The following is a 27,334-nucleotide window of genomic DNA, read 5'->3' as shown; positions in this document are numbered from 1 at the left end:
AGGGAGGCTGTTGAAAATTAAACCAAGATTAATTATTATTCCTAAGTTATCTAGGATTTGATATTTGGTTGTTTATTTAATTTATGTCTAGTTAGGTTTTGTTTACCAATGTTATATTAGAATATATTTTTGGTTTTGTAGTATTATAAATAGGAGTACTACTATATATTTTCTATTGCGGAGAGTTAGCTATGATGTAGAGAGATTCAAGAGTTTATGAGTTGTGAAAAAGCCTCCTACCACGTTCTCTCCCTAGTTTAATAAATTTCTTCTATATAGTCTTTGTTGATTTTTTTAGAATTTCTGGTTAATTGGCCTTAAAATGATTCTTGGTCATGGTGTACTATACCAGCTTATATGATATCACCTTAAATCGAAGTTAACTAAACATGATATTCGCGACTTTGTTGATGCAACATATTTTAGAAAATTAATAGAGAGCCTAAAGTATGTACGTTCTACAAGGCTTGATGTTACTCATGGCATGCTCAAGTCTGAAGATCTTGGTTTAAGGGAGGCTGTTGAAAATTAAACCAAGATTAATTATTATTCCTAAGTTGTTTATGATTTGATATTTGGTAGTTTATTTAATTCATATCTAGTTAGGTTTTATTTACCAATTTTATATTGGAATAGGTTTTTGGGTTTGTAGTATTATAAATAGGGGTATTACTATATATTTTTTTATTGTGGAGAAGTAACTATGATGTAGAGATATTTAAGAGTTTATAAGTTGTGAAAAAGTATCATACCACGTTCTCTTTCTAGTTTAATAAATTTCTTCTATATAGTCTTTGTTAATTTTTTGCTTGTGCCTAAATTATTTTTGGGATATTTCAATCCTCGAGGGAAACATAAACATTGCTAAAGTTTGGACCCCCACAAAAAAAAAAAGGAAAGAAGGAAAAGGCAGTCTGAGACCTGTGATAAATATGTGTATGAAAAATATATATTTTATATTTATTAGTTTTGTGTGAATATCAAAGAAGGATGAATTTTTATCATGTTTCAATAATGTACTACTTGATACATTTTGTTTCAATTGAAATTTGTGAAAAAGAAAAAAAAAAGAATAAGAAATGATTCAACCCCTTATTGACCTGTCGAGTTTACATATTGATCATTTTGTTTAGGCTACTCTAGAAGTCTAGAACATTATCCTTGCGTGTAAGAGAAACAACTAAATTGATGTAAACGGCTCTATTCTTGTAAATCTAATCATCCACAAGATCACTATACACTTTAAACAAGTCATCTATAATTTCATTTCCAAAATGAGATTCCACCATTGATTCAACCACAGCCCTAACTGTTTTAGCAACTTGTTGACCTCTTGATGCTGATTTCATACACAATTGGCCATTTTTATCTTCGCAATCGCATAGTGTAGAATTCAAAGAAATGGTAGCGTCTCACTCAACCTCAAAAGTCACTCAACCTTCTTGCTCACGACATGGTGCATAGTATGGTGCATTAAAGGAGTCTACCTTCTACTAGGCCCTGTATGGACGATATTCAATATTTAGGGCTGAGAAACATCTAGAGGCGTATGTAGTGTTATAGTACCAGATTCAGAATCTGGTACTTTCAACAAGGAGTATAAATTTAGTGTAAAATTTTATTAAAATTGTAATATATAGTGGGTTTGAATCCATAACTTTAAAAATATAATAGGTTTAATATTAAGAACCGTAAGAACTCCCTCAAATATATACATATTCTTATTCTAGTCCTCATATACCTAATTAAGCACATTTAATCTTCAATTAGGTAAAATATGCAATTTTGAACCATCTGTTTTTGAGTTTTCACAAATTTAATAAATTATTACTAACAGTCACAGCATTTGTTATGTTAAGTTTTTATAGTAACTCCACATGTGAGGGTGATACATTTCTCAATCTTTAATACTACATGTTCTTTCAATAAATATTTTCCACTCTCTAATCAAATATTAGAAAACCTTTTTTAGAAAGTATTTTCCAGAAGATAAGTCATTCTCTTGCAAACACACCTTTAATTGATTAGAATCAACACTATCGACGAATTTTCGTTATTGCTAGAAAAAATTATAAATATTTAAGATACATATATTCTATCAGAACTATCAAAACACATTACTGTATCTTATTCTAGCTAGTCATGATCTAATAATAAATTATTCTTGCTTGAGTCGTCGAACTTTGACAAAATCATAGAAGCGTTTGTTGCTATTAATGGCAGCCATGAAATGGATGGTTTCTCCGGTGAATGGTAATCCCCGGTTGCCGGGCGGAACTTTCGCCGGAGTTTTTGCAGTAGTATTATGCCATAACATCTTTAAAGTTTGCACAAATAAATATAGCAATCCCAAGTAGAGAACTGTGTACCAAAACCAATAACGTAAACGAGACGTGTGATTGAGTAGTAGCTGCATTTTTTCTCCTAGAATTCTAAGTCCTAAACTTGGGCCTTAGCTAAAAATGAAAGGTTGTTCGAAAAGTGAGTCTTGTAAAATTTGAATGGTAAAGCCAAATGAACGGTTGGAATGTTCATTCTTTTAAAATTTAGTGGACAAGTAATTATAGAATGCATAAATGGATGTTTCCACTTATGTTGAAGAAAGATACTCAACTAAACATACAATTCGCTCAACAAATTGGCTATACATTGCACTCCTTCCTCTCAGAACTTCCATACGTTTTTCTGAGTATATACTCCTTCGTTCTGCATTGTTTTTTAACTTCAAACAAAGCAACTGTAAGTGTGATTTGCTACAGAACTTTGTGTTCGCCGAAACACTGGGGTTTGAAGTACCGCTACACCAGTGTGTTATTCGTTCTATCCTGGGAGGAAATAATCCATTACCTTGGGTACTAGGAGGGGATTAAATTCCTTAAGGAAACACTGTGAATTCAGTGGGCTCGAATTTATTATTATTGTTTCATTACGTTAACTTATATTTTGCAGAATTAATATTTACAAATACAGGAATATTGACGGGAATAACAATCTTAAGGAATTTAATATTTATTTCTGTACTTGTGTTATTCTTATTATTCTGCAAACTAAAACCTTTGTGGTTTGTGTACTCCCGTTTTGGAGAGTTAAGCCTTCGTGGCGTTTTGTTGGATATTAAAATCTACGTGATTTTTTACTCCAGTTTGAAAACGTGTATTAAACGTTTGTTTGTGTCATTCTTTTCTGAAAAAGATGATGACTGAAAACGAAAACCAAGCTGTTCCGATGGCGACTGCCAACGCAACGACAAGCCGAACACCGGCGTTGGCACCGGCAGAAAAACCCGGAAAATTTTCCGGGATTGATTTCAAACGCTGGCAGCAGAAGATGTTCTTCTACTTAACTACGTTATGTCTACAGAAGTTCATCAAGGAAGATGTTCCTGATCTGCCGGATAAAACTCCAGATAATGAACGCTTTCTCGTGGTTGAAGCGTGGAAGCATTCTGATTTTTTATGCAAGAATTATATTCTTAGCGGACTGGATGATAATCTGTATAATGTATACAGTAGCATGGAGACATCCAAAGAATTGTGGAATGCGCTTGAAAAGAAATATAAGACTGAAGATGCCGGGATGAAGAAATTCGTTGCCGCAAAATTTCTGGACTACAAAATGATAGATAGCAAGTCTGTTATTACTCAAGTCCAGGAATTGCAAGTGATTATTCATGATCTACTTGCTGAAGGTCTTGTAATCAACGAAGCATTCCAAGTAGCAGCAATGATTGAGAAGTTGCCTCCGTTGTGGAAGGACTTCAAAAATTATTTGAAACACAAACGAAAGAAAATGTCCCTTGAAGATCTCATTGTTCGGTTGAGAATCGAAGAGGACAATAAAGCTGCTGAAAGGAGAGGCCGTGGAAATTCAACAATAATGGGAGCAAATATTGTTGAAGCTAACAAAAAGAGGAAGAAGGCTTCTGGTCCGAAATACAACCCAAGCAAGAAGCGGTTCAGTGGAAACTGCTACAACTGTGGGAAAATCGGACACAAATCTACGGAGTGTCGTGCTCCGAAGAAAGACAAGAAAAGGGGTCAAGCAAACATGGTAGTAAACCATGATGATGTTGATAACTTGTGTGCCATGCTCTCTGAATGTAACTTGGTGGGAAATCCTAAACTGTGGTGGTTTGATTCAGGAGCCACTCGCCATGTTTGTGCAGTTAGAGAGGCTTTTGCTACCTATGCTCTTGCTGAACCCGGAGAGACAGTTTATATGGGAAATGCTTCAACAGCAAAAGTTGAAGGATATGGGAAGGTATTTCTAAAAATGACTTCTGGCAAGGTCATGACTTTGAACAATGTCCTTCATGTTCCCGAAATGAGAAAGAATTTAGTCTCTACTGGACTTCTTGTTAAGCACGATTTTAAGTGCGTTTTTGTATCCAACAAGGTTGTAATTAGTAAGAATGAAATATTTGTGGGAAAAGGTTACCTCACCGAGGGCCTTTTCAACCTAAATGTAATGGTTGTTGAAAATAATAATAATATTTCAGCTTCTTCTTACTTACTTGAGTCAAATGATTTATGGCATGTACGTTTGGGTCATGTCAATTATAAAACCTTGCGGAAAATGATTAACTTGGAAGTACTGCCCAAGTTTGAATGCGAAAAATCAAAATGTCAAATATGTGTGGAATCTAAGTATGTTAAACATCCTTATAAGTCAGTTGAAAGGAATTCAAATCCTTTAGACTTAATTCACACAGATATTTGTGACATGAAGTCAATGCCATCTCGCGGTGGAAAGAAGTATTTCATAACTTTTATTGACGATGGTACTCGATATTGCTATGTTTACTTACTGAATAGTAAAGATGAAGCAATAGACGCATTCAGGCAATACAAAAATGAAGTTGAAACGCAACTTAACAAGAAAGTAAAAATGATAAGAAGTGATAGGGGTGGTGAATATGAATCTCCTTTTGAAGAAATATGTTTAGAATATGAAATTATTCATCAAACAACAGCCCCTTACACGCCCCAATCTAATGGGATTGCGGAAAGAAAGAATCGCACATTAAAGGAGATGATGAATGCGTTGTTGATAAGTTCTGGTTTGCCACAGAACTTGTGGGGGAAGCCATTCTTACGGCTAATCGAATATTAAATCGAGTGCCCCATAGCAAAACACAATCCATTCCTTATGAACAATGGAAAGGAAGGAAGCCCAACTTGAATTATTTTAAAGTGTGGGGGTGTTTGGCAAAAGTGCAAGTTCCTAAACCCAAAAGGGTAAAGATAGGACCGAAAACCGTTGATTGTGTTTTCATAGGATATGCGACAAATAGTAAAGCATATCGATTTCTGGTTCATAAATCAGAAAATCCCGACATTCATAATAATACGGTTATAGAATCAGATAATGCTGAGTTTTTTGAAAATATATATCCGTATAAAAAGGAATGTGAGTCGTTTGGTGAAGGATCTAAATGACCTCGGGAAGAAACAAAAGAAAGTACATGTAATCAGGAGAATCCAAGACGTAGTAAACGTCAAAGAACGTCTACTTCATTTGGACCAGATTTTGTGACTTTCTTATTGGAGAATGAGTCTCAAACATTTAAAGAAGCTATGACTTCTTCGGAATCATTGTTTTGGAAAGAGGCAGTCAATAGTGAAATAGAATCCATATTGAACAACCATACATGGGAATTGGTTGATCTTCCTCCTGGAAATAAACCTTTGGGTTCTAAATGGATTTTTAAGAGAAAAATCAAAGATGATGGCACTATTGATAAATTCAAGGCAAGGCTCGTAGTCAAAGGGTATAGACAACGAGAAGGTCTAGACTACTTTGATACATACTCTCCAGTTACAAAAATTACGTCCATACGGATGTTAGTAGCATTAGCTGCAGTGTATGGTCTTGAAATTCATCAAATGGATGTTAAGACGGCCTTCTTAAATGGAGAGTTGGAGGAAGAAATTTACATGGAACAACCTGAAGGGTTTGTGGTTTCAGGTAAAGAAAAGAAGGTATGTAGACTTGTTAAGTCTCTTTACGGACTAAAACAAGCACCCAAACAATGGCATGCGAATTTTGACCAAACAATGTTGTCAAATGGTTTTAAGATAAATGAATGTGATAAATGCGTGTACATTAAAAATGTTCCAAATCACATAGTCATTGTTTGCCTATATGTGGATGATATGTTGATAATGAGTAATGACATTGCCAACATAAATGCTACTAAGCGTATGCTCAATAGCAAGTTTGATATGAAAGACTTGGGAGTTGCTGATTTAATTCTGGGAATTAAGATCAATAAGACTCCTCAAGGTCTGGCATTGTCACAATCTCATTATATTAAGACAGTACTTGAAAAATTCAAGCACTTGGGCTTTAAAGTTGCAAAGACTCCAATTGACGTGAATCTTGCATTAGCAAAGAACAAAGGCCAAAGCATATCACAATTGGATTATGCTCGTGTATTGGGATGCTTAATGAATATCATGAATTGTACACGACCAGACATAGCTTGTGCTATAAGTAAACTGAGTCGATATACGAGCAATCCAGGCCAATCTCATTGGATGGCAATGAAACGAGTTTTGGGATATTTAGAACATACCCAGAACTTTGAATTGCACTACAGTAATTTCCCTGCGGTGATTGAGGGATACTGTGATGCAAATTGGATCACCGGTTCAACTGATTCTAAGTCCACGAGTGGATATGTATTCACTATTGGTGGAGGAGCGGTATCTTGGAAGTCGTCCAAACAAACATGTATTGCCCGCTCTACAATGGAGGCTGAATTCATAGCCTTAGATAAAGCCGGTGAAGAAGCTGAATGGCTCCGGAATTTCTTGGAAGACATTCCATTTTGGCCCAAACCGTTGGCACCAATATGCATACATTGTGATAGTCAAGCGGCAATTGGAAGGGCTGGGAGCGTCATGTATAACGGTAAATCTCGTCATATACGACGAAGACATAAAACCGTTAGGCAATTACTCTCTAGAGGAATTATCACAATTGACTATGTAAAGTCAAGTGATAATGTGTCGGATCCACTTACAAAAGGCCTAACTAGAGAGGTAGTTGAGAAATCATCAAGGGGAATGGGGCTATGGCCGAGAACAAGTCATTGTGGCGGTAACTCTACCTAGAAGACTGGAGATCCCAAGATCTAGGTTCAAAGAGATCAAACAAAGTCATTAATGACGGTTCAACATTGTCAAATAAAATTTTAGTCCATTCTCGTGATGAGACAATGTTCAGTACCAAGGATAAAGCATTAAGGCTTTTTAATGATTTCTAAATTTGATACGGGGTATATCAAATAGTGTATCTACAGGATGACACGTTTAGGAATCACCTATTTAAGTGTGAAGTGTGAGCCGCTTCAAGGAGAACTTTGTAAGGCCAGTTCTCTACGCACTTATGAAACCAGGCGGTGTTCATGGCTGAAACGAACACAACAATGAGAACCAAAGACGGTTAAGGGTTGATTGTGTGACTTATGGTTGTCTAGGTATACACCAAAGATCGACGGTTCAAAGATATCAAATCTACCGATTGACTGAGTATATCCGACATAAGTTTACTACGGAAAGTTCAAAGGGAAACCTACTTATCCAGATGCAATTAATCCTTGCTTGTAAATCACACAGTTTTTTCATGCATACTTCCGTGATATAGCCATTCCCCATTCATGTGGGGGATTGTTGAGGTTTTATTTTTTAAGATGTAATATTCTTAAAATGAGGGTGAATGGGAAATGGAGGGAAAATGAAATTTTGAGTAAAATTTTAAGTTTCCCCCTCTTAACAATGAGACATTGTCCCATATTGGAAGTGGAAGACATTTTTTGGTGGGTATATATATAATTGCTCTTCTTGTAGCTCTTAAAGAGTTAAGAAGAAAGCAAGCCTCGCGCCGTCGTCGTCGTCGCTCGCTCGGCTCGGCTTCGGCTACGGCTACGGCTTCGGCTTCGGCTTCGGCTTCGGATTCGGATTTGGATTTGGATTTGGATTTGGTCAGATGATCGATTGATTGATTAATTTTTTGGACCAAATTTATTTGTTAATAGTAAATATTAACGTAAGATTATCCGTATTTGTAAACGGATATTTTCCAATCCGTGTATTGATAATTTGGCAGCCGGATAATGGTCTTCCCACCATGAAGTGCTTGCTCCACAAACATGAAGTGCTTGCTCCACAAACATGTAATGCTTGCTCCACCATGAAGGGTGGACGTTTGGTCTTGCACTCCTTCTTGGCTGCTATATATATGAGCAGCAAATGTTGAAGAAATATACTCAACTCAACATACAATTCGCTCAACAAATTGGCTATACATTGCACTCCTTCCTCTCAGAACTTCCATACGTTTTTCTGAGTATATACTCCTTCGTTCTGCATTGTTTTTAACTTCAAACAAAGCAACTGTAAGTGTGATTTGCTACCGAACTTTGTGTTCGCCGAAACACTGGGGTTTGAAGTACCGCTACACCAGTGTGTTATTCGTTCTATCCTGGGAGGAAATAATCCATTACCTTGGGTACTAGGAGGGAATTAAATTCCTTAAGGAAACACTGTGAATTCAGTGGGCTCGAATTTATTATTATTGTTTCATTACGTTAACTTATATTTTGCAGAATTAATATTTACAAATACAGGAATATTGACGGGAATAACATGAATAAATATTAATATGGTCCCAAAGCTAACAACAACAAATTGGTGATAGTATTGGTATAGACTCCTAGTATATACCAAATCTAAAATTTTAAGTAGGTGTGCCACATAGTATTGAATATAAGACTTATTATGAGTAATTTTCCGGAAATTTGCTCTTTTAATCCCTCAAATATAGACAAATATTATTCTAGCCCTTATAATATCTAAGTAAGCACATTTAATCTTCAATTAGTTAAAATATGATATTTTTAAACCCCTGTCTTTGAATTTTCACAATTTTAATTAAGTAATAACAGTTACACCATTTGTTATGTTAAGTTTTTATAATAACTCCATATTTGAGGTTAATACATTTCTAAAAAAGTCTAAATACAACTTCTTTTACATAGATGGAACAAAAACACATTTTAATAGAGCTTAATTCAACATATATCATAAGACCTGAAATCAGAATTTATCAATAACTTATGATAGTCGAGGGTCTACCAGAAATAATATTTCTGCCCTTCCAAAATATGAGTAAGATTTGCGTACACCCTACCCTCCCAACCCCATATGCGAATATTCATTGGGTTTATTGTTATTGTTATTATACCAATAACTAATGGACCGACTGTACTATTCTACCCTACCTTGACTTTTTTATTTATTTATTTAAAAAAGAACGTAAAATCTTAGTTAAAAGTTGTAGTCGCATCCTGGACAATATGAATAGTACATATGCGACACTGGCTTTAACTTTAGGAAAAATCGAAAAATCTGATCAAATTGAATTTTGACTTCTTCTTTTTTCAACAGAAATGAGTAACCAAATACAAAGAGATCATAAGATAGGTTTTAGGAGAATAACCTTAGATACCAAAATAGAAAGTGCTAGTGCAAGGAGCTCCCACTGGTAGTAACAACCATCTTCCGCCGTGGGATCAATAGAGCTCCTCCCCATGAGAGACAACAACATCCGCCCGCCGGCAACCATCTCCGGCGAACGTGATTGAAGGAATAAAAAGAAGTCTTTCTGAAACTGTGACATGTATTTATTGATTACTTCACTTGGACTAGTACTTGATATGTATAATTTCCCTTTGTTTAGGGTTGTCCTTGCATTGGTACCCAAACCAGGTGGAACCTGTTTGATGGTTTTTCACATTTAGAATAAATGAGTTTGACATGTGTAATTGAATTCGAGTGAAAATGCTACTGACCCAAAAAAAGGTACATAAAAATGGCGGAATACTCGTACCGTAAAGTCATTGAAAAAGGACAAGATTAAACATTTCATGACAAAAATGGTCATCTACCTACTAGTAGCCAGTAGGTAGAGTAGATCTCTATTACTCTCTTTTGTTTTTGCCTTTTTGGTGACATATAGGGTGTGTTTGGTAGGAATAACAATTTTTCCAAGGAAAATGTTTTTCCGAAAGTGAATGGTTTTATCACAAATTATTCCTTATTTGATTGGTGAGCGAAAAAAAAAATTTCCGAAAACATTTTCTAGTGTTTTGTTTAAAGAGCAGAAAATATTTTTTAGAAAAATAACTTTTTATGCTACTTTCCTTACTCCCCCCTTCCCCCAAATCCTCATGTTTCCTATATCCCAGCCCCCTCACCCCCAAACCCCAATGGTGGGGGCTGAGGATGTGGAATAGGGTGGGAAAAGTTGAAAAAGAGTTTTGAAAAACATTTTCACTTCTTTTGATAGGGAAAATATTTTACTTCAGTGTGAGTAAAATGAGTTCATGATGAAAATGTTTTTCAAAACATTTAAGCCAGCCAAACATAGAAAAATTAAAAAATATTTTTCAGAAAATGTTTTCCTTCGTACCAAATACACTCATAGTGTAAAATTTAGTACTACAAAAATAACAACAAACTCAGTGTAATTTTATAAGTGGAGTGTGTGTATGCAGTTTTTACCCCTATCTTATAAAGATAAAAAGATTGTTCCATGATAGACTCTCGATTCAAGAAACAGTAAAATTAAAACAACCAAACAACAAACAATAGTAACAATAATGTAATATGATAACCGACGTGAATGAAGCATTTATGTAATAATAAAGAACAGTGTAAAATTCAGTACGAGTCAAAAGTAACAGTTCATTTGCACCAATGTGCATAAACTTTTTCGTACTAGTTAACAATAACTCTATTGTTCAAAAGAAATCTTCTGTTTAAACTTTAACGTTGAAAGCATAATTTATTCCAATCCAAATTATCTAAAGCTAAGACAGGTAGATGCATAATGTGTCCTCTTTTATCCAAGCGAAAAGTTTCAATCACATGAAAGTGTTTTTGGAAAATGTTTTCTTTTTGGGGAGGGGGGGGGGGAAGAATATTGAACGGAGAAAAATGACTTCAGCGAAAAATATTTTTCAAATTATTTAAGTAATTTTTTTTTCTTCGTACCAAAACACCCTTGGTAAGAAAAAAGATTCATAGTATAAAAATAGGGTGCCTAAAATTATGGGTGTCAATAAATATTTAAAAACCAACTAAACCGATCGAAACGCACCGCACCGAACCGAACCGATTTTTAGGTTTTTTTTAATAAAACCGTAGATTTTTATATAAATCTATAATCGTACCGATAATTAGGGTAGGTTTTTTATTTTATGAAAATAAACCGAAAAAAATACCGAACCGTACCGGAATATATTTACATGAAAAAAATATATCTATATATTAAGTTTGAAAATAATAAAGCATTAACATTTTTCTTAGGTCTTGAAATTATGAAAACGATTACAAGCCAACAAGTAATTAAACTCAAAATCCTTATTCCCAAACCTATTATACTACTATTGAAACTAAATTATTTCCAACATATTCACTAGCAAGACACAAGGTATTCTAGCAATTATGAGTAGCAAACTACAATGTATTAAATATTTTTTCTTTCGTATGATTTAAATTTATATTTTCGAATATTTAATCTTCTATAGACTTTATTTTTGAGTCCCAACTTACTTAATATCTTTCCACTCGTGTGATTTATATTTTCTTTGTCTTTGCATAGTTTCTTTTACGCTGTTGTAGAATAGTTGATGGATTTATACTCTCGCTATCTTTCATGTTTTCTTAATTCATCACTCTTTAAATAGTAAAAATATCTAGAGAGTTTTGCTAAGTTCTATAAAAGTATGTATGTTGTTGCATTCTACTTCTACTAGTGACTTTTAAGTGACATTTAAAAAAATACCAAAAATTAACCGAACCGTACCGATACCGAAGAAAAACCGACATGATCGATACGATTTCTAAAAGTCTAATTTTGATTATACATAATAAAATAACCAAAAAATTAATATGATATAAATTTTATAAAATAACCGACCGAGCTTAACCATGGACCCCCCAGCTAAAATAACTGATTCGCATGAAAATGGTAGGGTAGATATAGTAGTTATGAAGTCAATTCCTTAGTTTGTCCTCGACCTATTGCAATTAATTGAAGTGCCCCTACTTCTTGTTTCATTTTGATTGTGAGAGAAAAACAAACATAGAAAACTGACAAGAAGATATATAGTGTTAAGAATAACTTATGTCCTGATAAGATATAGTTCTAGTTTTCAAAATTTTTTAATTTTTTAATTTTTTTTTATAAAATCGACCAACTTGATCGTTTTTTTGGCATAAAAATACGGAAAATTATTTTTGCATCTTGCGAAATTTAATTTTTAAGAAGTCGACCGAAATCGATTGATTTTTCATATAACAGACTAACTTCGGTCGGTAATTTTATACTTTTAATAATATTTTCGTGCGAAAATGCAACGAAAGAATATAAATAAAATAAAAAAAAGTCTTAGACCAAAATGTACCAATGGTCTAGTGGTAGAATACTATCCTGTCGGTTTTTTCGGTAAATTTTTACTTTTTCAGTCGTTTGTGAAATTTAATTGAACGATCGACATCGTTCGGAAATTGCGACCGACTTCGGTCGCTATTTATTACCGACAACCTAATTTTGACCGATAAAAGTCTGTCGAAATCGGTATTTCTAGTAGTGGGAGTAATCACTCAAACTACTATAAATTTTCAACGAAATTCGAACATAACAACTTCAAATTGAAATAAAACTTTCACATATTCGAAAACTACATTAAAACAGTATTATTCCAAGTCATAATAGTCATAGTTAAAGAAAAATCTGTTTAACAACTCGAATAGTAATAGTGTCAAATTGACAATTAATACTGACCTGCGAGAGCCAATGGAGACTAGAGGAAGAGTGAATAAAGTGCATGCTTTTTAGTGGAAAAAGCCTTCCATAAAATGAACCAGGCACCCCTGCAACATAGCAATTTTCTGAACCTTTCTCTTCTTTTACTTTGTGAAAGAATTCTGGCAAAGACCTAAATATGTCATTGAAATCATTCCCCGGAAGATCATTAAGATAAATTCTCAACTCCGGCAACGATCTGCCCGATTTTCGACACGTTGCGTCTATGATATTTATAACTTCTGTGACGACTATCAAAGCGTTCGGTCCCGAGGAGCAACCTAAATCAGCAATGCCAATGCTTTCTGCCATTTTTTTGTTCTTTCTCAAAATGCTTATCACTGCTTCTTTAAGCCTTGAATTTGTTGCTGATATTATCTTCCTCTACAAATTCATCAAACCAAATTTCAATAACACTGGTCTAATATTTCTTTTTTAAATGAAAATTCATGGGATGAAAACTAGAATTTGATTAGATTTTAAGAACCGGTTAAAAGAAGAATTTTCGGAAGAATATAGTTTTTCAGCTGGATCAGGACCTTGATAATCCAACTTTAGAGATAAAGATAATATATTATATAGCTTAGAAAGTAGGCCAAGTTGATAGCTTTTTCTTTCACTCTTGGGAAAATGGTCTTCTTTCCTAAATTACTTTCTTGAGTTTTTTTAAATATTTTCTTTGATACCTCTTTATTTGATTATTAGTTCTATTGATTCGATCCACAAATACCTTGATAAATCTTCATGTGGCCACCTTGATAGATATAGTGAGACAAACAACTATTGTGTCGCCCAAGGAAAACAATAATATAAGAAAAATCTTTTTTACCAGAAAATATAATTGATATACGAACTAAATTAAGGGAAGTATATATATCAGGAAAGTAAATATATTTCAGCTGTTTTAATCATTTGATGACGATATATAACCTGGATATTGGAGTTTTTGGCATAGCTATACTCTCCTTCTCCATTGTTCATGTGAAGTACCTGCATTACTTCCATCTTAATTTGCTCTTTAATTCTTTCTTTTTTCTCTCTTTTTTCTCTTTAAAGAGCAGCTTGTTGTGACCGAAAGAGCTGAAAATGTGCTAGTTTATATAGAAGCTTGACCAAGGCTACACCTTTTGCTACACTCAACTTCTTCGTACGCAATTAATTTGGATTATGTATTATGCGTTGACGTTGTTACTTGACTTTTACTGAAGGAACTAAATTATGTACACGGATGAAATTGTGTAAAACTTTTTTACTTTATCAGTATAGTTTAACTTATTATAGTAATTACGGTTATGAATTATTTTAGGAAGTTACAAATTAATGTTTATAATAAAATATTATTTTCATAATTATCTAATAAGTAATAGGTAATAGTGCATAAAACGTATACTCGTAACTTAAATACCGTTTTTATTGCATCATATTTTAATGAAAGAAAATTTTGGGGTTGTGCGGTTCGTGAATAGGATAGAAAGAAGAAGAGGGAATCGTCTTAAATCTTAGTAAATCTTAATTAATCAGCTATTTCCTTTTAGGAGAAGGCGCCCCCTTTTTCAAAGTTAAAGGCTAGCTATTTTGCCTGTAGGAACCAAGTACGATGAAGTTTGCAGTCTTTAAATTAAGTTCAACTCTAATCTCAATTGTTGTTGTGATTTTTATAAGGGGATTTAAAATATAAAAAAGTAAATACATGAATAAATCAAGAGAAGTCAATATTTATTATATATTTATAAAAATAATTTTAACTGTATATAAACAGTGTAATTCTTTTGCTGAATGGGAACAAATAAAACCCCTTCCCCCACCGACTCCTTCCTTTCTCTCAAGTTGATCCCTTTAAGACAGTGATTTAGATTTACTCCCTCAGTTCACTTTTATTTGGTATGTATATTAAAAATAAATTTTTATTTTTACTTGTCACTTTACGCATATCAAGAGAAGACAATTTTTTTTTCCCTGTTATACTCACCGTATTAATTACTCATTTTAAATTATTTTCTCAAATCCAATAAAATATACATCAATTAATATGGGTATCATGATAAATTATACACTTAATTTATTATTTCTTAAGGGACGTTAAAAGTCAAAATATGTCAAATAAAAGTGAACGGAGGAAGTAACATCTTAAACTTTTGTGACGTCAAGGGCATGTTTGTTGAATGAAAAATGTTTTCTAAAAAAAATTAATTGGATTTGGCAATTCCACTATACTGTATTTGAATTACCGCATGAAATATATTTTTTCCTTTCAAAATTTTCAACAAGTGATGAAGTAGTTGCGCAGGTCAGCTTATGAGACTGATAATATATTTCTTCAACTTTACGCTATCAATATAATTTAACCTATTATAACATATTAATTATTATTATTTATCTACTATAACAGATTAATTATTATAACAACATAAAATATGTATACCATTAATGTAGTTTAACTTACTAAAATAAATCAATTACTATTTTTATTATGTTAACAATTAATATTTATTATAAAATATTTAATTACAATTACCTTTTAGATAAATATAAAAATAATTTACATTATCAAGTTAATACATGGCCTGAATTTTCTCGGCCATGAACTAGGTTGTCCTATGCCTAGTACCAGTACTAGCTGGAAGTTTGGAGGAAAAAGATATTCACGTGAAAACCATTTTAAATGGATTAAACTCTTTTACAGGTCATTTGGTTTGAATACGGATTATGATGTGATAAGTTATGCTGCGATTAGTTATCCTGATATTATTTTTTATCAATTGTTTGGTATGTTATATTAAAAATAACATGCATTACATAATATCTAAGAAGAATAAGTTTGTTTACAAAAATACCCTCCATCTTATTTAGCCTTCATCTTCTTGCTCCTTTATCAAGTTGACTCGTCAATTTTCAATTCTTACATCAACAAGTATTAATTAATTTTTTAAGGCGCTAGTTTTCAATTCTTTGAAATATATTTACTGATTTCTTCTTCTAAATCTTCTTGCTGATATTAGACAATAGTTGATGATCCATAAGAAAACTTAATTTTGCCATAATAAAAATGAATAGAATTAATATACAAAAAAATTCAATTAGAAAATAGAATTTATGAGCAAAAGTTTATAATTTTCAAGCACATAAAGAGAAACAAATGAACCCAACGAATATTTGGAAAGAAGACCTCGGGGCTATTTTTGTGAATTTCATTATTTTGTCCTAGGATAATACTCCCAGCACTAATTATCCCGCCCCCTACAAGGTATAAGTTATCCCGGTACTAAATTTAATCCAGAGATAACTTATCCCAGGTTTGGTAACTAAACAAGGTATAAGGTGGCATTAAAATTTTATCCCAACACTATTTTTACTTATCCCTTATACCAAACGACCCCTTGGAGTTTTAGTAAAGTACCAACGGTAAGAGAAAATAATTTCTTGAAAGGCAAAACGGCCTCGTAGCCACTTAAACTTGTATCTGTTTGTCAACCCGATATACAAACTTGTATAATTTCCATTTGAACACTTCAACTCCGATATTTGTTAACTAATAAACCACTTTGATCGTTGACCATGCCTATGTGGAGGCAACATAGCTGACATGGCCAAATTGTGTGCAAACCACGCTCAAAAAGCGCGTGAATGTAATACTTTGATAGAAAAAGTATTAAAAAATATATAATTAATGAAAAGATAACAAAACAAAATAAAAAACGCACTTCCTCCCACCCACTTCGCCCCCTCTCTCATCCCCATTTCTTTAGTTCCATATCCAGTCCTCCCAAATGTCCAATTCCATGTCATCTCCCATCCCCTTTCCATTTCTTTTAATTATCAATCTTTTCTTGAAACGGATTAGGGCATCCATATTGTTCGATCCAATCTAGTCATTGCTCTTTTCTTTTTCTTTTTCTTTCTTTAAATTTTTGTGGCAGGGGATATTTAATTAGGTTATTTATGGTTTGAACTATGCCAGTGGGCTTGGTGGGAAGGAGGTTTGACGGATATGGTGATTAATATGGTTGAAATCAAATGCGTTAGGGGTTTCGGGCGAAAATGGTGGCTGAAAATTAACAAAATGAGTAGGTAGGCACCAAGAGTGAACTATTCGTCGCGGATTAGAGACATTTACCCGTAAGTTCTCCGGCCAACTCAAGTTTTTCGATGGTCTGTGAGTTTCTCGGATTTTGGGCTTTGGTCGGAGGCTTTTTCCGGCAATAGCTTCTTTTACTGATTTGGGGTGGGGTGGGGTGGAGTGACTAAACTTACTAATCACGTGACTTTACCACATGTGAAAAGTTCAGTTACCACACGTGAAACTAATCTAGAGTCCATTACTCAAATGGTCACTCAACTATCTCAAATTATCGGCTAAAGTCACTTTTCTTTCGTTTGTAACAACAAAGTCATTTAACTATGCCTATAGCACTCAGAAGGTCACTCAACTAGATTTTCCAAATTTTTGATTGTCAAATACCTATTTTACCCTCTAAATTATCTTCTTCTTTTTTTAACTTTTTAAATATTATATTTTTTTCCTCTTTTTAATCTACATTGTGGACTTACCTATAGAATAAATATATTTTATTTATAAAATAAAAAATAAAAAATTAGTTTTCAACTCATATAATGACGGAATAATAATATAATTGAGCATAATTTTCAACCATATATAATGTATATTATAAAAATACCTTTATTTAAATAATTATTTTTATATTACGTGCATGGAATATATATTTTACAACCTTTATTTTCTTTCATTCTCAATTGTGTAAATAATTTTTTTAATTTTTTTTGTTAATACTAAAATTATTACGAACAAATTATTCTAATTAATTTTTTAATTTTTTGTTGTTAATACTAAAATTATTACTAACAAATTATTCTAATTATTGTTTTTTTACTATGCTCATAAATTTGTTATTCCAGCATTATATATGCTTAAATACTTTTTATTTTTAAATTTATAAATAAAATTTATTTATTATATAGGTAAGTCCATAATATAAATTAAAAAGAAAAAAATCATAATATTAAAAATTTAAAAAAAAAAATAAAAAGAAGATAAATGTTTATAATTTAAAGGGTAAAATAGGTATTTGACAATCCAAAATTTGGAAAATCTAGTTGAGTGACCTTCTGAGTGCTATATGCATAGTTAAGTGACTTTGTTGTTACAAAAAAAAGAAAAGTGATTTTAGTGGATAATTTGGGATAGTTGAGTGACCATTTGAGTAATGGACTCCAAATAACACATGTCAAGTAATTAATAGTCTAGCATATGATGTGTTTTACATGTCATCGCAATTGATATACACGCTCGGTTGGATGTATTTATTGGTTCTCATGTCAAGTTGGAGTGCTCAAATGGAAAAGGTGTAAGTCTGTCTACCGGATTAACAAACGGGTATAAATTTAAGTGACCACGAGGGCATTTTGCCTTGTTAAAAAGTAGAAGAGAAAATAAGAGAGGACATGAAAGGTATAGAATTTGTGAGCTAGTTGCGGCTCTGAGTTTATGAGAAAGAAATTAAACTCTTAATACATAAGCTAAATGTAGAGAGAAAAAACAAATAGTATTACCTAATATTTAATGTGATTAGTGGCGGAGCGAGAAATTTGTGCAAAATGATCAAAAACATTGACAAAATATCATAGTTTGTATTTGGAGTAACTAGAACCACCTTTACCACTGCCTGGAATCTTGTTTGTTGAGCAGATTCAACATATTTTATATACTAAACAAATTATTTTGCCTTATTTTCATATAAAATTTTTTGCGAAGGGAACTCAAAATTGACCCAATTTCTTCTCACCCAGATCTGGTCATGTCAACGGGAAAAGGAGAATGTTAAAAGTTAATTAGCTTTCAAGTTAATTTTAAAACTAGTTTTTAATCACGTGTGTTGCACGTGTATCCCATATCAATCGGTACGAGAAATAGGATGGAACAATTAGAATTTACGTTTTTCCCTCCCGTGATACTTATATTGTGAAATTTCACATAATTGTATCCCACACAAGGAATGATGGCATGAATAGATCTGCAGTTTGTGAGCAAAATGAGTTTCAACAACTAATATTTTACAATAATTACAAAGTCAGTTATTAGTACGATTTTATCAATGTTAGCCAAGATAAACATACCAAGACTAAATATTGCGTTTAGTCCAAGATCATCACCGGAGAGAGTGGATATTCACGATATGACTAAAATTTCGTGCATCTCAATATCCCCCCTAAATATTCAGAGAAAATATAAAACATAAAAAACATAATGTCACGACCCAAAACTAACCCTAACGTGATGGTGCCTATCGTGGAACTAGGCAAGCCGACTCATTTCCAAAACAAACCGATATTTCATTTCAAAGATAATTCCAAGGTTATTTAAAATAAAACCTCCATTTAAAAGAGTTCAAATCAAGAAAAAAACAGAATTTGCGGAAAAGAAAAGCCCGACATCGGGGTGTCACTAGTCATGAGCATCTACTATAATCTGTCTAACAATATCAAGGCTAACTTAGCCTGGAAAATAGCTAAATACAACTAGAGGAAGATAAGAGGGAGAAGAGCAGGGGCTGCGATCGCCAAACAGCTACCTTACTATCTCCGAGAAAACCTGCAACCAGAACACTCAATAACCGCTACCGTGTCCAGCTACACCTGAATCTGCACACAAGGTGCAGGGAGTAACGTGAGTACGCCAACTCAGTAAGTAACAACAATAAATAAAGACTGAGCAGTAGTGACGAGCAATAAAGAATATAACGTTCATATCATGAAATCTCAGTAAAGTACAACATGCTTAAAAATCAGTGTTTGAATCAAATCGTCTCGTTTAAACCCGATTCCAGTAAAAATTATTTAAAGATATTTTTCCAATAATTTTTCAAACAAAGGCTCATCAAATGTGAGTAAAAATGATGAAATCATAAACAGCCCCTCGGGCAAACCTCACAATCACTCTTGCCACTCGGGCATACCTCACAATCACTCTTGCCACTCGGGCATACCTCACAATCACTCTTTCCACTCGGGCATACCTCACAATCACTCTTGCTACTCGGGCATACCTCACAATCACTCAGCACTCGTCACTCGGCACTCGTACTCAGTAGGTACCTGCGCTCACTGGGGGTGTGTACAAACTCCGGAGGGAATCCTTCATCCCAAGCGCTATAATCTGCACGGACAACTCACGTGCGATAATAATAAAGTATGTTGCAGGCGGGCAGCCCCGATCCACACTCATCCTCACAAATCAGGCCCTCGACCGCACTCAGTCATAAATATTTCAAGCCACTCGGGCATTTCAGTAAAACAGGGCATTCGGCCCAAAATATTTATATGCATAAAATAGAGTCATAAAACTGAGTTATACGGTAAACAAGGATAAACATGACTGAGCATAGATTTTTCAATCGAAAACAATGAGAGGATGGTAAGAAACAGCCCATAAGGGTCCAAACAACATTGGCGCTAGGCCCAAACATGGCATTCAGCCCAATTTACAGGAATTCTTTCTAAAACATATGAGTATCAAATGGTTTCAACAAGTATGCAACTTTACAGTTGCTACGAGACGGACCAAGTCACAAATCCCCAACAGTGCACGCCCACACGCCCGTCACCTCGCATGTGCATCACTTCAAAATAGTAGAATGATACAAAAATCCGGGGTTTCATACCCTCAGGACTAGATTTACAATCGTTACTTACCTCAAACCGGTCAAATCTCAACCTCGCAATGCTCTTGCCTCTAGATTCGGCCTCTATATGCTCCAACTCTATTCACAATTAGTATAATACCATCAATATACGCTAATGGAATGAATTTCACAAGAAAAGCTTCAAATTTAGACCAAAACCCGAAATTGGCTCAAAATCGCCTGTGGGACCCCGTCTCGGAACCCGACAAAAGTTACAAAATCTGAAATCTCTTTCAACCACGAGTCCACCCATACCAATTTTACCAAAATCCGACCTCAGCTCGACCCTCAAATGTATAAATCTTATTTTCAAATTTCTAAGTTCCAATCTCCGATTTACACCTCAAAAAACATGTAATCTAGTCGGATTATTCGATAATAATTTAATATTATGGAGTAGAAATGATAACAAGGGACTTACCTCAAGTTTTCCTTGAAAATATACCAAAAACCGGCTCTCCTCAAGCTCCAATTTGTTAAAAATAGCGAATGGGACGAAGTCCCTATTTTTATAGTTCTGCCCAGACATCCTCGGTCTTCGATCGAGGTCCTCGATCCTGGCCCTCGATCCTGGGCCTCTATCCTGATTCTCAGTCCTAGGCCTTAGATCATGCCTTCTACCGTGACCCTCGACCCTGGGCTCGATCATATCTTCGATCGTGGCCCTCAATTCTGGGCTCGATCATGTCTTCGATCGTGCCCCTTGATTCTGGGTTCGATCATGTCTTCGATCGTGCCCCTCGATTCTGGGCTCGATCATGTCTTTGATCGTGCCCCTCGATTCTGGGCTCAATCATGTCTTCGATCGTGCCCCTCGATTCCGGGCTCGATCGCTGGCAGAAGAAATTTCCAGCAGAAGGAAATTGCAGCAACTGTTGTAGTTCAATTTTTGATCCGTTAACCATCCGAAACTCACCCGAGGCCCTCGGGACCTCAACCAAATATACCAACAAATCCTAAAACATCATACGAACTTAGTCGAATCCTCAAATCACCTCAAACAACGCTAAAACCATGAATTATACCCCAATTCAAGCCTAATGAACTTTGAAATTTCTAATTTCGACAAACAACTCTGGAACCTATCAAATCACATCCGATTGACCTCAAATTTTACACACAAGTCCTAAATAACACAATAGAGGTATTCTAATTTTCAGAATCGGATTCCGACTCCGATATCAAAAAGTCAACCCCCCGGTCAAACTTCTCAAAAATAAAACTTTCGGCATTTCAAGCCTAATTCCTCTACGGACTTCCAAATAATATTCCAGACACGCTCCTAAGCCCAAAATCACCATACGGAACTATTGGAATCATCAAAATTCAAATCCGAGGTCATTTACACATAGGTTTATATCCGGTCCACTTTTCTAACTTAAAATTTTCAATTATGAGACTAAGTGTCTCATTTTGCTCTGAGTTCCTTCCAGACCCGAACCAACTAACCCGATATAACATAATATAGTTGAATAACACAAAAAGAAGTAAAAATGGGGAAAATGGGGCTATAACTCTCGAAACGACCGGGAGGGTCGTTACATCCTCCCCCACTTAAACATACGTTCATCCTCGAACGTGCTGAGAGTTGTTCCAAAAGCCAAGAAATGGTTGTGTAACTTTCCCATGCACATACCCGGGGGTGATCCCACGTCACCATATCCCATACACGGCCAATAGCACAACATAACTGAAATTCCTCAATTCAACCTAGCCCACAAGCCTTCAAATCAAATTTTTCCGACATCCGAAATTTCTTATAAGATTAGAAGTTAGCATCTACATACCGTATAAGTCTGAACAAGCTGTACAAAAAGCCGTAACCATAACTCAAATGCTCAAATTCAAATATCGCATTGCTCGAATGCTCGAAGCAATGATTTCAAACCACAGTACCGACTCAAATCAACTAGTGCTGGTAATAAACCTCATATCAGACAAAATCTCATTCTAAAACCTTCGTACACTGCCGATGATGAAAGAAACATACCGAATTTCATAACCATTCATTAGACCAACAGGTCATGGAGCTCCCGTTCCTTCTACAAGAACTATAGCAAATTTCAAAGCTGACTTCTGATATTATCCTCCCAATTATACCACAATAAAATTTGATAGCATCTATTCTAGTCCTAATGACCTCGTCTCATCCAACACAACCACTCTAGTGACATGACACATCAATACAATCTAAAGCCACAACCCGTGCAATCCGTGCACCAGATAGCAACATTCCAAATGCACCCAATTGTAACAATGACCTAAACAGGAGAACCTTTTCGCAAGCTCGATGAGTACCCCCCTGACGCAATGCTAAAAACCCATCACACACCGCAGAACCATAACACATGAATCTTACGCGGGGGATCATATTTCCACATAACTCTGCTGCAATACGCGACCCTATCCAAATACTGGTCCATATGAAACACCTCAAACCACCCTGCTAACATCAATAACCATGCGCAATTCGACATCAAGTACCCAAAGTGCATTACCATAACCACGGAGAAGCAAACGACACCATGCCATATAAAACTCGAAAGAACATAACCAATACATCATCAACCAAGCAATATCCAATACTATTCTCGCTCAAATTCCGTTATAAGGCCACAATAGAACCGCACCATATGTACATATAACCAATGAATCACAACTCCTCGTAGCATAGAAGAGTAACTCACAGATCATTTCAGAATATGAATAAGCTTCACATCAACCGAATGGCACATCCTTCAACAATAGTAGTATGGAGCAGATCAATCCGGCTCGGTGTAGAATACACATCCTAATTGGGCCTACCAATGGGCCCCAAATCAACTATGGTCAGCCACCAATAGATAAACAACCTCCGAAAGTCCACAATGACGGAATCAAAATACTTTCTATCATCTGTATAGTTCCGGCCACAACTTCACAGTCCACAACCATGAAACAATCTGCTCCTCAGAACTCCCAATCTCCAATTCTATAGAACACATGAATCACCATATTTGATTCCACCTCCTCCGCCCGAATGCCTAACACATCTCTCATACACAATCAACCTACGAGAAATACTTAAAAAAAATTCTTCAGTGCCACCTCGCAAAAATTTGAATATCAACAGTCGATCAACCAGGAGAGTGCCGCAATACCAGCAAAGTACCCATAAATCAAAACACACTGCCCCTTCTCAAATGTACACTCTCATCAAGCAATACCAGATAGTAATATCATTTACCTAGTCATCGAAAACCGTTCATGTTGCCTAAGAATTTATGTCCTTCCTTTCAAAACTGAAGTGTGACCTGGTACATGTAAATCCTATTCCCGCACAACACACCACATCTATTATGCCATCATGTGACAAGCATAAGAATTCCATTATCAACTCTGAGTCACTAGCGATTTACATACCTTATTAGTCAGAAACCTCTTCCTTGCTTCTTTCTAGGAGGAAACCATAACACACAACACCCTCCGTACATCGGTAGAAATTATCTGGTTCAAACCATGGTAGAACCCATCATGAACACTTTGAAATCCATTTGCACCTAACCAATCTATCTGAACCGAATTTCTCTAACTTCACCAAGCCACACAGGTTGCCAAATCCAGGAGCATTGCCACGAAACACCTGTAGATACTAGCCACATCATAAATACATAAATAACCGATCATACCCATTACTGTGCTAACCCAACCTACTACCGAGTTGTCCTATTTCTCCAAGTTCTTTCTAAATTGCCTTCAAATTGCTACTTTTTCCTTGTTAGAACACTACTATCCTTAACTAAAACTTACCCCACGAACTCTAGCATAGAATCACGCTTCCCTAAGGCATATAAGCCGCCGAATTCCCTTTTTATGTATTCCAAAGTTTCCACAACAAAATAAAATGCTTACTCCGAAGAGACTTTATGTGAACCTAAAACTGTTTCCTTCACCTTCTTGATACTGAAATGCATAATTCACAATGATATAAGATGCCACGAGTCTCAACACCGTTCAATGCAACTCCCAGTTTTCTAGCCATATTTATAAATCTTGAATCCATTGTAACCATTCTCGAATTAACCGGCCAAACGGACCGAAACGACCTGTGCCCCATTAGCACACCAACACCCAAGGGAATACAGAGTAACCCACACTCCTACGCAACCGAGCAAATTCTCGCTCCATGCACGCTACATTCTCTGTGAATACCCACTCAATTATTTTATGGTCCTCCTATAACCATAAGATGTAATACAACTTATGTCCAAAAATTCCTTTACCCGAGTCATCCTCGATCTCGATCTCTGCAAGTCATAACTGATTCACCGGCATACCCCGAACCGAAACTAATACGACCCATAACCGTACAATCAACTCGTCGATAGCAGACTCCCCCACTTAGCCTTAAGCTGTAATTATATAAAATTAGAACCCGTAAGGATTTCTCCTTCTCAATTACCAAGGTCTCGCACCATTAACCTGCCAGACTTCTCGAAGTCTTTTATTAAGCCTTTCATGAACATTCTGCATCTCCAGCCAAAATCACACACGCGACCTCCTACCGGCTAGTAAGTAATATTCCTCGCAAAAGCTTCATCAACATCACGCCACTGCTAGCTGCACACAGGAGATAACCCACATGTGGTATTCCTTACCAACATCTTGCAATGACACTGCACTGGGTGCAATAACCACTAAATCTGTAAATTCTCCTGAATTCATGATCGCCCACCATTTGTATAAGTCTGCACTTTCCCTATTAACATCAATTGTACGTCAACAATACCTTCCGAACTCAAGTCATATTGCACCTGACACGATAATCAGATCTTCATGCATTTATTCATTTCAAACACACTCCTTTCTGCCATTTTCAATTTTCCTTTGTACACTAACCATCACTCCAAATAGAGTCTGCAGGCCGATTCACATACTAACACGATTCCAAACCATTCTACACTTTCTCAAGGCGCACGACTACCCCACTAGTGAATTCATATGCTAATCTGCCACTCTTACTTCGGTTAAATCATCTCCTTTAAGAAACTTCTCAACCTCTACTTCTCCTACTTGACCTGCTAGTACTTCAACCACCGCGAAATATTTCCCGTCATGTCTTTCCTCATACTTTGCTACCCAACTGCTGCATCAAATCGAAATGTATCTCTGTTGCACTTGAACCAATAAAATGTTACCGACTCTAAGTCTCTTCGAAAACCATCTTTCTCGAGCCATCAACATCAAAAATACCCATTCGCAACCACAATTACTACACAATCACTTACTCTTCTTGAGTCCAAACTCATTGACAAGACATGAGAATTTAATTTGCCCCAAAAATTTAACAACGTGAAAGATCCTTCAAAACATTCACGCACGAGACCGTACGTCACATCAAAATGAAAATCAAGCGCCCAATGGCCTTCCTTTACATTTCAAGGAAGCACTTCTCGTCACATTCAAATCGTCTTAACATATCTCGCAGTTACATCATACTCATCACAAAGCCATTCCACCGCTCATTAAGCCACGAATGACACTTGTAGGGGCATTACCGGACATATGAGTCCAAATGTACAGGTTACAACTGAAGCTACCGAGCCAAAACTACAGTTTAAACCTGGCCTCAAGTCCTCCAGACTAGCCCATCACCAAAACACATAATACACACCTCGAACCTCGTTTATAGAATCATAAGCCGGCGATGCACAACTGATACTGAGCGTTCATGTGCGCATACGAGATGCATGGAAGGAATTCAAAGAGTTATGTCTAAAGCTGAATAAATTTCGCATGATAGAATACAACAAAGTGAAATTTTCCTAAGAGTTCTGCAGCCCCTCGAAGATAAGTACAGACGTCTCCGTACCGATCCGCAAGACTCTACTAAACCCGCTCATGACTCGTGAGACCTATGTAACCTAGGCTCTGATACCAATCTGTCACGACCCAAAACTAACCCTGTCGTGATGGCGCCTATCGTGGAACTAGGCAAGCCGACTCATTTCCAAAACAAACCGATATTTCATTTTAAACATAATTCCAAGGTTATTTAAAATAAAACCTCCATTTAAAAGAGTTCAAATCAAGAAAAAAACAGAATTTGCGGAAAAGAAAAGCCCGACATCGGGGTGTCACTAGTCATGAGCATCTACTATAATCTGTTTAACAATATCAAGGCTAACTTAGCCTAGAAAATAGCTAAATACAACTAGAGGAAGATAAGAGGGAGAAGAGAAGGGGCTGCGATCGCCAAATAACTACCTTACTTTCTTCGAGAAAACCTGCAACCAGAACACTCAATAATTGCTACTGTGTCCAGCTACACCTGAATCTACACACACGGTGCAGGGAGTAACGTGAGTACGCCAACTCAGTAAGTAACAACAATAAATAAAGACTGAGTAGTAGTGACGAGCAATAAAGAATATAACGTTCATATCATGAAATCTCAGTAAAGTACAACATGCTTAAAAATCAGTGTTTGAATCAAATCGTCTCGTTTAAACGCGATTCCAGTAAAAATCATTTAAAGATATTTTTCCAATAATTTTTCAAACAAAGGCTCAGCAAATATGAGTAAAAATGATAAAATCATAAACAGCCCCTCGGGCAAACCTCACAATCACTCTTGCCACTCGGGCATAACTCACAATCACTCTTGCCACTCGGGCATAACTCACAATCACTCTTGCCACTCGGGCATACCTCACAATCACTCTTGCGACTCGGGTATACCTCGCAATCACTCAGGACTCGAAACTCGGCACTCGCACTCA

The 27,334-nt window shown here is 35.4% G+C and overlaps 1 protein-coding gene across 1 annotated transcript; it reads right to left on the bottom strand.

The window, feature by feature from the left end:
* Positions 1 to 1,132: 1,132 nt before the first annotated feature.
* Positions 1,133 to 13,938, bottom strand: LOC107820643 (putative jasmonic acid carboxyl methyltransferase 2). The gene is made up of 4 exons (XM_075227155.1): positions 13,807 to 13,938; positions 12,856 to 13,260; positions 9,492 to 9,780; positions 1,133 to 1,411 (listed from the first exon to the last, which is right to left on the bottom strand). The coding sequence occupies exons 1-4, from the start codon at positions 13,879 to 13,881 to the stop codon at positions 1,215 to 1,217; spliced, it is 966 nt and encodes a 321-aa protein (XP_075083256.1). The 5' UTR covers positions 13,882 to 13,938; the 3' UTR covers positions 1,133 to 1,214.
* Between the last annotated feature and the right edge of the window lie 13,396 nt (positions 13,939 to 27,334).

The sequence above is a fragment of the Nicotiana tabacum genome, chromosome 12 (genome assembly GCF_000715075.1).
Source record: "Nicotiana tabacum cultivar K326 chromosome 12, ASM71507v2, whole genome shotgun sequence".
NCBI classification, from domain to species: Eukaryota; Viridiplantae; Streptophyta; class Magnoliopsida; order Solanales; family Solanaceae; genus Nicotiana; species Nicotiana tabacum.
The sequence above is the reverse complement of the archived record's forward strand: the minus strand, read 5'-3'. Positions and strand labels throughout refer to the sequence as shown.